At 29.3% G+C, this 11993-nt stretch overlaps 1 protein-coding gene across 1 annotated transcript; it reads right to left on the minus strand.

Moving 5' to 3' along the window:
• Positions 1-2344: 2344 nt before the first annotated feature.
• LOC129291703 (stemmadenine O-acetyltransferase-like) lies at positions 2345-4140 on the minus strand. Its single transcript, XM_054929191.1, has 2 exons — positions 3105-4140; positions 2345-3024 (listed from the first exon to the last, which is right to left on the minus strand). The coding sequence occupies exons 1-2, from the start codon at positions 4015-4017 to the stop codon at positions 2888-2890; spliced, it is 1050 nt and encodes a 349-aa protein (XP_054785166.1). The 5' UTR covers positions 4018-4140; the 3' UTR covers positions 2345-2887.
• Positions 4141-11993: the final 7853 nt, after the last annotated feature.

The following is an 11993-nucleotide window of genomic DNA, read 5'->3' on the forward strand; positions in this document are numbered from 1 at the left end:
GAGGATCATGGTCTTTTTATACCCTGAATAATTTTGGAAAAATGACAATTAAACACTCTCTAAGAATATTAATCTAAATTAAAGATCATAACATTTTAAAATTCTAGTTAAGGACCATGATTCTTAATTACGATAAAAAAATATAATTTGTGAGGTGAGATTTACTAACGCCACTTAAAGATTCACCAACTCAACTTGAAAAAATTGTTAATGTATATTATGAAAATATAAAAGTCCACTTAGGAATCAATTGTTTAACAAAAAGCTCATTTAAAAATTTACTAACTCAACCTAAAAAAAGTTCTAATATATACTATGAAAGCATGAAACTCCACTTGAAAATTAATTATTTAACAAATTTTTAATTGTTTAACAAAAAGTATCACTTGAAAATTCACTAACCAGACTTGAAAATTTTTTTAATGTGCATTGTGAAAAAAATAAAACCCCACTTGAGAATCGATTTAACAAAAAGTGACTTGTCCAAATTGGAATTTTTTTTATTAAACAATTAATTTTTGAGTGGGATTTCATGATTTCATAATATACATTAGAAAATTTTTCAAGTTGGGTTAATGAATTTTTAAGTGGCGCTTTTTGTTAAATAATCAATTTTTAAATGGGGTTTCATATTTTCATAATATATGTTAGCAATTTTCTTAAGTCAGGTTAGTAAATCCCCAAGTGACTTAATGAATCCCACCTCACAAACTATATTTTTTTATCCAGTTAAGGATCATGGGATTTCAAAATGTTATGGTTCTTAATTGAGATTAATATTTTTAGAGGGTCCTTAATTATCATTTTCCCTTGAATTTTTGGTTTAGTAGCACTATAGACCTTGAATTCTTTTATTATACAGATTGTTCCTTTAATTTTTGAAAACAATACAATTTTGGCCTTTGACGATAACAAAAATTAATTTTAATCGTTAGTTAATCAAAAAATAATAGAAAAAGACATCAAAAATTATAGAAAAAGTTAACTTTGATTGTTATTATTGTAATTTTTTGTCCTTTTTTTTTGTAATTTGAAGTTCTTTTTGATCATTTTTTAAATCAATTAACTATTAAAGTTAACTTTTGTTAATGCATGGTAGGGTTAGATTATATTATTTTCAAAAGTTGAGAGAATAATATAAATAAGTTTAGGATCCATGGTGCTACTAAACAAGGTTTAGAGGGTAATTTGCTCATTTACTCATAATTTAAAAAAAAAATTGGCTTACCTTCTTTTAGTTCTATGTAATATATATATTATCATTTTTCATTGAGAGGCTATCTTTTTTATTTGAAGTGAAGAAGTTATTGACCAATCTTCTTTTAATGTAAAAATTTAATTTATGAATTTGTACTTTGTAAATCTTATTCTAGGCATTCCATGTAAGCTATATTTAGGACCCCTATATGTATATTATGCATGATTTGTCTGTTGGAATGAGCATAGCTCCTTGTTGATGCTATTTTGTACCAAGAAATGTTGTTGTGAGATCTTATTTTCAAGAGACACTATATCAAAATTAAAATATTAAATCTTTTGTTCTCATGATTCGTATTGAAAATGGTTCAATTTGTTGTTAGATATTTTCATGCTTTAGAAATTAGAGTTTCTTAAGTTACAACTTTGAGGATCTAGCTAGTTTTTGTTCCTATATTTTATATCGGTCATGTTTTATTTTTGAGGTGTGACATTAACTTTGCTTGTTAATCCCTAATCATTAAATCAAATGCTCTCTAATTAAGAAGGTGTAATTATATATGTATGGGAGCGTGCATTTTAAACAAAATCTCAAAACATACATGCTAAAACAAATTACATGCATTAATAATATTCGCTTCATAACAACTAGTATTGATTCTAGTAGACCTATGGTCATGTAAATTGGATTTGTATCCGTATAAATACAGAAGAAACTTTAAAAAAGAATTATATATTTTCATTCAGACTCAATAATTCTTTAATTTAACCTGTTAATACCCCACACACACACACTAGTTACTACATAAAATTTTTTATCCATAACAACTTATAAATAAAATCCTTTTAATCTTTTATTTCAAAGAAAAATATCTTTAAAAACTGAAAAAAAATTTAGTATCACTTTCTTCCAGGACATCTTGTTTAATTTGTGAGTTAATTGTGTGGACCCAAAAATGGTTATTAGGTTGGCCTACCAAGTGTCACTTGTGGGTTCAAAGTTCAAACAAGTTAATAGAGACATTTTGCAGTTATCATGTTTTCCATTTCATTTAACTACAAAAAATCAATAAAATCGAAGACTTCTGATATAACTTTTGATATTATATATATGGATACAAAACATAAGCTAAATAATATATAAAGGAGACAAAAAAACATATAATTACTTGATCACTTTTTATCGATAATTCAATACATAACCAACAACTCACATATAAAATGAAGCTCAGCTAACAATACCCGAATTAATAAATATACTACTCCACACGCCGACACCAACTTAATTAATTAGCAAATACTCATTCGATCCTATATTAATAATGTATGTCATTAATCGTCATTACAAATTTCTAATTCTTCATTAAGTGTTGGTGAGAGATTAAGGATCGAAAGAAGCATATTGAAGAAGTAGAGGATTATTTTGGAATTGGAGCATATGATCGTCATTCAAATTGACCCAAGCCTCTATTCCTGATCCATCCCGATAACTTGTTGGCATCAAAATGATCACATTTCTTGCAGGCACTCCAATAGTACAAACCCATGTTGGCTTTCCCCATCCGAAGTTTGTTTCATAGAAGCCAAGCCTCACCCAGCTACTGAAGATATAACAAGGAACACCTTTCTCTGTCACTAGAAACAACATTTGTAACATTGATTCAAGCATTTCATTAAGTTCTTCACCTTCTCATTGAAACTTACTCACATAATTCCCATCAACCATTTTGATGGTTTTCCTCACTTCTTCTGCCAAATCTTGTAGCCCCACCTTCATTTCTTTGTCAACCTCAAGCAATGGGGAAATGGCAGGTACAAAGAGATTACCTGTATGTCAATACAAAAGATCAAATTAAGAAAGCAACTAAAAACACTTATAAAGACATAAATAATTGTGTTATCGTCACCTAAAGAATTCTCCGGCAATGGCGACAGCATTCGGCCACGTATGTTCACAGCATGTAAGATGAATGAACTATTTTGGTGAGTTGTCTCTGTGGTTCTTGCAGCTTCTAAAGCGGATTTCCAAATCAAAGTTGTCACAGCTTCAACCCTAGTGGGCTTAAAGCTAAATCCTCTTGAAATTTCTTCCTTTAGCCTACACAAGCTATCCTCACTGAACAAGAATCTCTTCGTTGTAATACTCTTCTCACCTATCATGGCATTGATGTCAATCTCTATGCCTTTGGATGGAAAAAGAACAGAAGCTTCCATATTAAGAGGCAAAGAAGAAGAAGCCACGTCACTTGCATGATCTGTCATTGCCTTTTGAGACCAAGCTTGGAGGAATGAAGCTACTGTTGTTCCGTCACAAAGCTTGTGTGAGATGCAAACACCAATAGCTATACCTCCACAACCAAATTCACTGACCTGAACAGCCATTACGCGGCGATCTTCTTCATCATCGTCATGTTTAGGTGTATAGGGATCTAATGGAAGAAACCCTTTTACCTCTTTGAGTTGTTGGTTCGTATTATACTCGAGAAAATCTGAGAGCTTTGAGGGAAGTCTTGCTTCAAGGTAAAGTACACCTTCGTCATTGCAATCAACATAGAGATTTCCTTTGTTTCCTTTGATTCTTCCAGAGAATGGATAGTAGAGAGTGAGAACTTCTGGTAAAGAAGTCTTCAACTTTTGTGACATTTTGGGAAAATCATGATCATCATCAGCAGAGTAGAACAGAACCATTGGAATGTAAACAGAAGGAGGAGGGGCTAACTCATCAAGAAGAGAAAATTTGAAGTGTTTGAGGTGATTTGGTGTTGGAGAAAATGGCTTTATGGTGATTTTGGATACAATCTCAACCTTAGCTTCCGCCATTTCTCAGACACTGTATAGAAGATTTTTGTGAAAATGAAACAAAAATCAGCTAAGAGCAACTGCAAGACGGTCAAGGTTTGGTTGTTTTGGGAGAGAATCAAGAGAGCTTGAAATAATACAAAAAAGTTTGAAAGATTGGTGTGTTGTGACTTGTGGGAGCTTGCATTTATTTATTTCGACATATATATATATATATATATTTTTTGATCGAAATTCAACATAAATATATCAAGTGTTGGATCAGTGTCAAATAAAAAAGATTATAAAATATATTTAATAAATTTTATTAATATATATAATTTTGTCAAAAAAGTTTCTTATAAATTAAGACAGACTAATATCACTTTAGCATTAATTGTGTCATTTTTATAACTTAAAATTTATATAATTAGATTATACTTTTTAAACAACTTTTGTACTATAGAATTTTTATAAATATTATTAAAAATATAGATATTTTATTAAATACTTTTTTGGCCAAAAGTAGTGAATAGAATTTTGTATAAATTTCATAATTATTTTTGTTTTGGAAAAATTAATTATTCATTGATAATTTTAATTTTAAAGAAATAACATATATAATGAATTAAATTATAATGGCTTAATTTAAACAAAATAAATTATAAATATATAAGATAAAAAAATTATAACCATTTATGAATTAATAAGTGTTGGATATGTTACACCTACTTTTTTTTAGCCTGGCACACTTCAAGTCTCACCTACTTTTTACGGAAAAGTAGTCTAATTTAATATTTGGGAAGGGGTTCTCTCCTTTTATTTTTCTTTCCACTTCTTTTCATTTTCTTCTCGTTATTGTTGGATCAAAACTTCTCAAAGGTTTAAATTTAATTTTGATAAATTTATTATTATAATTTTACATAAAATATTATAGTCTTAAATTATTTAGATTACAATTTAATAGTTTAAATTTATTTATATATTTTTATATAAAATTGAAATAATAATTTGATCAAATATAAATTCAGAACTATTGAAATTTTGATCCAATAGTGATGACAGAGAAAAGGAGGGAACAAAGAGAAAAGAAAAGGAGACACATCTCTTCCCATTTAATTGGCCTCCTAAACTGTTGCTGTAAGCATTCGGATACAATCCCAATCTCAGCTTCTACTATTTCTGAGACAACACATAAAAGATTTTGTAAACAATAAGAGAAAAGAATGTTTATGTATAAGTTCAAGAAGTCTGAGTTTTGGCTAATGTTCTTTGGGAGAGACTAGGGAGCCTTCAAATACAGAAAATTTAAGCTTTAACTTGTTGGTGCCAGAGCTCTGCGTGAACAAAACGGCATGATGTGATTATTTATTACTTAAAATGTTGCACTTAATTATTACATTGATGCGAAGTTATTGGGAAATTTTAGACGAATAATAAGTCATGATTTATCAATGACGCGTTAAAATATTTAAACATAAAATTTTGCAAATATACAAGCCATATTTCCTCTGTCTCTATTTATTCATCCTGATTTGAATTTTTATTTCATTCTTAAATATATTTTCTATTCTAAATTTTAAGATATAATTATTACATGTTTCTAATAATATTTCTATTCGATGGAGGGCATTGAATAGAGGGCAAAATTACAAAGAAAAAAAATTACATGCTATTCATGGATTTTTCTTTCTCTCTCTCTTTTTTTTTAAGGACAAGTAAATAGGAATAAAGGAAGTAAATAACTAATTAGCAAGGTTACAATTGGATAAAACTTTACCTTAACACAAAGTCTAGTCTTTAGATGGGATTGGATTAGATAACTCGTGGTCATGTTTGGTCTAAAAAAAATCTGGAGGTCAAGCTAGACCAGATTTAGGTCCATATAGATGGGGCAACAGATTTAAACAATCTAGTACCACAATTCAATTTAATAAACTTAATTAAGATAATAAAAATACTTATAATGATATAAAACTTATTATAAAACATCAAAACCTAATCACAACATTTTTATTTCAAAATCATGATAGTTGATATATTGCAGTGACGGTCACTAGAACGTGGACTTTGAAATTAATTGGGCATAACACTACTAAAAAAATTAATATTAGTGATAGATAATTAGTGATAAATTGATTTTCATCACTAATTATAGTAATTTGTGACTAATTAGTGACATATGATGGTACCTGTTACTATTCCTATTTAAAGTTTATATTTTTGTGACAGATATGAGTCCGTTACTAATTATATGTCACTAAATTGTAACAGATGCCAAAAATCATCATAATTTTATAAAACTTTCACAAAGCTAATAATAGATAGGTAATAACGGATAGATATCTGTTATTAAATTTGAAATTATAATAAAATTGAATTATTTATGTTAAAATAAAATATATAAATAATGTAATTGGAGTGTTAAAATAAAAATAGATAATAAAAAATTGATGTTAAAATAGTTTATTGATGATTGAGATAATTTTGCTTTTAAATGTTTTAAATATTTAAAAACAATTATGATTATTTTTTCAATGCATTTGAATTGGTAAAATATTAGCTTAACTTTACTAATATATCTATTTTTACATTGACATAAGCGTATTAAGTATGAATAGTTCGAGAAAATATTAAATATATGAATTAATTAAGTTGATAATTATGTGAATTTAAAAATAAAAATAATCATGTGGATTAAAAAAGAATTGTTTCCTTTATGGTTTTGACTTTGTTTTGACAATTTTTTTAGGTAATGCTTTATTAAAGATTAAAATTTCCATCAGTACATATTTTTTACTTCTTTATTTAAAATTTATTATAATTTGTGTATTTGTGTATATATATTATAATTATAATTTGCAAAATAAAGTGTAAGGTTTTTCTCGCCCAATTGGTGAAGTAAAGTGGGGCTTGAGTTTGTGGCAAAAAGCAAGGTTCCAGGTACGAACAGTGGGAGGGCACATTTCTTCAACTTCAAAAGCAACATAAGCCACGTGGGGATCGTTGAGATAATTGGAGGGATTGTGAGAATAACTGGGCTGGAATTATAGCAAAAAAATAATACAACTTTTTAAATAATGAAGTCAATAAAATTAATTAATAAAATAATAGTGACGAATATATTTATTTTTAGTGATGATACTATCTCTCACAAAATTAATGATGGATACATTTCTGTCATACAGATTAGTAACATTGTATTTTGTGACAAATTTAGTGATAGAAATTTAAAAAATTAGTGATATATTTTATTATTATTTTTTTAGTAATGAAAGTAACACAAGGTGAAAAAATTTACTTTTTCCATGTTGGAAGTAATTGAATTCTATTATAGCTTTTCTTCATTTCCTAAACCAGACAACTTCTGCCACCATAAGAATTAGACATCAATCACATAATATTTGATTGAAGATGCATTTTGTTGGTAATAGGAATATGAGAAAAAGATGAAGATTGAAGTGAATGAGGTCTGAGGGAAAAAAAAAAAAAAATCGCTCCCTCTTTAGTCCTCGAGCGACAGCGTTCAATTTAAAACTTAATATTCACCAATATATTAAAAAATTATAATAAAAAACATGGGTGTTTTATTTTTTAGCCCAGATCTTACCAAGTGGTTTGATAATTCAAATCTAGTTTAACTTGAACAGTTTGATCAGTCTTTCTTTTATCGGACCAATTTTGGACCGGAATGGATTCTATCAGATTGGTCTAGGTTGTGTTAGACTATCTTTGCACAGCCCTGCTAATGAATAAAGCAGTGACCCTACGAAGATTTGGTACCGACAATGTAATCTAGTTGAGGATTAATTTAACACGTTCATTTAATAATTTGAGAAAAATACAACTTGCAATTTGGTTAAAAAATAAAAAGTTGGCCTACCTCTATAGGAGTAAATACTGCAATTTGCAATTCAATTGTTGCCACGTATAAGGAAAAAGAGTGGCTTATCAGTGAGAGTGTGATGGGACCTAATTTGAGTTTGGTTTAAAAAAGTTAGGCACAGGAGAAATTAAATGCCAACGAGATTTGGTGTCGAGTCAATTCAATGTAACCTCCATTCGAATCTCATTTAATTTTGAGTCAAATGGTAAATTTGTTTTGAAAGTTTTTCATTAACTGCAGCTGATATTCTAAACTTTCAATTGATGTAATATTACCTGAAAGTTTAAAACATAATACAATGTATTATTTTTATCTGCATGGTGTATATCAATAATTGTTCTTTTAAAAGTAAAATTATAACTGTCATGCTTTAAATAAAATTATAGTCTCATTGAAACTTCATATCAGTTTGGTCATTTTCATAAGAAAGAATGATAAAGATATTTTAATAATGAGAATGATAAAGATATTTTAATAATGATTAATTAATTTAACTTAGATCCTAAGTGTTAAACTCTAAAAATTTTATAACTCAATTTTTTAATTTTGTAACTGCATTGTGATGAATTTGCAATTTATTTTTTAAATTTTAACATGATTGAAGAATAAAAAAATTTATTTTTTCTGTTAAAATTTGAAATACAAGTTACAAATTCATCACAATGAAATTATAAAATTGAGAAATTGAGTTGCGAATTCTTAAAATTTAGCACTTGAGACTTAATTTAAATTAATTAATCTTTTTAGGACCTCTCTCCCTTTTCATAATTAGATTAATGATGAAATTAATATAATTAAGCATCAATAGGATGAGAATATTTTATTATTAAACAATCAATAAGAACGAGGCAATAACATCATGTATTTGGGCTCTTGCGAGTTGAAATTTGATATCATTCAAATACACATCTGAGTGAAATGTCCATGTGAATGTGAAAATTATTTATTGTAAAACTTGAAACGATTACATAATTTCGGAAAATGAGAATAACCAATATTCAGTTCTTCTTCTTCTTCTTCTTCGTTTTTTTTGCAATAAAAAAATTAAATTAAGGAATTAGCAGGCTGCTATAATATTCTCAGCAAAATAAGACAAATCTTGATGCAAAACTGGCTTGTCACTTACATTCATGCATTCAAGGAAGTAAAATTGTGTCGACCCAAAAAAAAAAATGAAGTAAAATTGTGTCCTAATTAGCTCCTTTAAAATTGGGAAAGGGAATAAATGGACGAAAAGCAATAGAAATACATCACATTTCATTTTAATTTAAAATATCTAAGACTCATTCAAATTTAACTATAGTTGGAGCCTGCCTCACTAGTCACTAGTACTATTGGGTCCTAAAATGTTACTGTAAACATTCGGATACAATCCCAATCTTAACTTCTACCATTTCTCAGACAATGCATAAAACATTCTGTAAACAATAAAAGAAAAGAATGTTTATGTATAAATTCAAGAAGTTTGAGATTTGGCTAACTCAATTTCCTCTTCAGTCTAACCCGAATAACAAGTCCAATGCGGCTGGTCTTTCTTTTTCATGAGACCAAGTTTGAACTGGACCGGATTCTATCATCAGGTTGGTCCAAGTTGTGTTAGACTATGTTGGCACAGCCCTGCCAACGAGGAAAGTAGTGATCCTACGAAGATTTGGCACCGACAATGTAATCTAGTTGAGGATTAATTTAACACGTTCATTTAATAATTTGAGAAAAACACAACTTGCAATTTGGGGAAAAAAAAATAGGCTCACCTCTACAGGAGGAAATAGTACAATTTGCGATTCAATTGTTGCCACGTGTATGGAAAAAGATTGGCTTGTCAGACAGAGTGTGATGGGAACCTAATTTGATTTTGTTTTAAAAAAAGTTAGGCACCGGGGAAATTAAATGCGACCAACCAATAACAAATTTGTTGTGGAGTCAACTTAACTAGATTGGCTCCCGTACATTGCACAAATTTTACATGATTCAATTGTATAAATAATCTAAGTCACCTAAAACTACAATATAATATTTTGATGATGTAAATATGTTTATATTTTCCGACAATATTTCAATTTAATTTTCCTACCTTCAATGTTAAATAGTTTATTGATGTTTAGCATATATTTTAATAGATTACTGAAATTGTCCTGAAATTATTCTTTGATATCAATTTATTCTTACTAATTTAATGCAATTATGCATTTGAATCATGTTTTTTAAAGTTGTTCTACCTCTGAAGCTATTATGGCATATTTGTTATAATCATTGTAAGTCTCACGTTTTTGTACATGGTTTTTGGTGCCACATATTATAAAGTATTTTTTTTACTATTCTGTTATATTTAGACTTATTTTTTATTTTTTAAAGATTTTTTTTTAAAATTTGTGCATAATTAATATTTAAAAAATGTTATATTTATTAACAATCTTTGTAAGAAATTTGATAATAATTTAACGTGACCATAAAAATTTAGAAAATTACTGATATTTCTTTGTAAGAAATATGTTATATATTTAAACTTTATATGTGGATTTTTTTTGTTTTAACCTTTATATAGAACAGGTTGTCAGTTAGAAAAAATGGATTATTTATTATGACTTTTTCCTAATATCGTCCGTACACGTACACTGGCATTAATGATATTGTCATCCCATTTTGATACTTTGAAGTTAAGGAAGTAAGCACTTGTCTGGAAAAAACACATTGCATGTTTGTTATTCTTCCGTTCTGAAATCATTCGCCGCTGCGCCGTTCAGGTTCGCATGTCTAATCTCTTCATAGCGTATGTCATTGTGTAAGAAAAATTACATTCTATTACCTCTGTCAGTGTTGAAATCAAATGGAGACAACCATTGTTTCTTTAAAATCATGCACCGAAGTCACAACAGCAGTGACTATTATTCACGTCTACAGAATCATGGCTGAGTCGGACCCGGCCGGTCAGATTGCTTATGTCAATTTTATTCTCAAAATTTAGAAATATTAAACACCGATTAATGGCCAGTCCTTAATGTAGAAGGATGGTCTCGATCAATGAGCTCACGTTTTCTCTTCAAACAATCTCTGCAGAAATACTGCACAACTTCTGAATCAGCATTAAAATGTATTAAGGTATTAAGTTAAAAGAAAGAGAATAAACATTTGTATTGATAAAATGTTCTTGATATTCAACAGTGGACAATACACAGCAGTATAAATAGAGAGCGAGGGTAAGTGTACGGTGCTACAGGTGAAAGGAAAAGAATACACATAGCCCTAGGAATATCCTGGCATAAAGAAAAATGACAAGAACCAACAAGCTCAACGATAAACAACGAAATGGACCCAATATAATTGGGCTGAGCTCAGCAAAGACACAAATGGGCTTTTTTCCTCTAACAACCCCCCGCGAGGTAAACGGAGGGGACTAATAGTGAGGCTTGAACGCAGAGCATCAAAACGTGGCGCTAGGCGAGGCTTAGTCAAAACATCAGCTAATTGATCCTTAGAAGATAAAAATGTGATGTTGAGTGTCTTTGCAGTAACCCTTTCTCTGACAAAGTGAAAATCCAATTCAATATGCTTGGTTCTAGCATGCATAACAGGATTAGTTGACAAATAAGTAGCACCAATGTTGTCACAGCAAAGTGTGGGAGCAGTAGACAGAAAAATGCCCAATTTTTTGGTGAAGACTGAAGCCAAATTAATTCACAGGTAGCCAAAGCTAAAGAACGATATTCTACCTCTGTAGAGGATCTAGCCACAGTTTGTTTTTTTTTTTTTGGGCAGACCAAGAAATTAGATTGTTGCCAAAGAAAACACAAAAACCACCAATGAATCTTCTATCATCAGGGCCACTAGCCCAATTAGCATTAGAGAGGGCAATAAGAGAGGATGAGGATGAATTGCTAATTAAAAGACCATAATCAGCAGTATATTTCAAATAACACAATATGCGTTTAACAATAGTCCAGTGAGTATCTCTAGGTGAGTGCAAAAAATTCACAAACTTTATTAACAGCATAAGCGATATTGGGCTGTGTAAAAGAGAGATATTGAACACTACCCACAACACTTCTATAGAGAGTAATGCCAGAGAAACTATTGCCATCAAGAAGAGACAATTTCATGCCAGAAGCCATGGGGGAACGTATAGGCTTACAAT

Source organism: Prosopis cineraria, unplaced genomic scaffold (assembly GCF_029017545.1).
Source record: "Prosopis cineraria cultivar Desert tree isolate PC_DT_omini unplaced genomic scaffold, ASM2901754v1 PC13, whole genome shotgun sequence".
In the NCBI taxonomy this organism is placed as follows: domain Eukaryota; kingdom Viridiplantae; phylum Streptophyta; class Magnoliopsida; order Fabales; family Fabaceae; genus Prosopis; species Prosopis cineraria.

Bases quoted from the DNA above. Each gene is read 5' to 3' on its own strand.
- LOC129291703 (XM_054929191.1), bottom strand. From the start codon at position 4,017: ATGGCGGAAGCTAAGGTTGAGATTGTATCCAAAATCACCATAAAGCCA. The intron at 3,025-3,104 runs GTGACGATAACA...ATTGACATACAG, and splicing joins ATTGCCGGAGAATTCTTTAG to GTAATCTCTTTGTACCTGCC.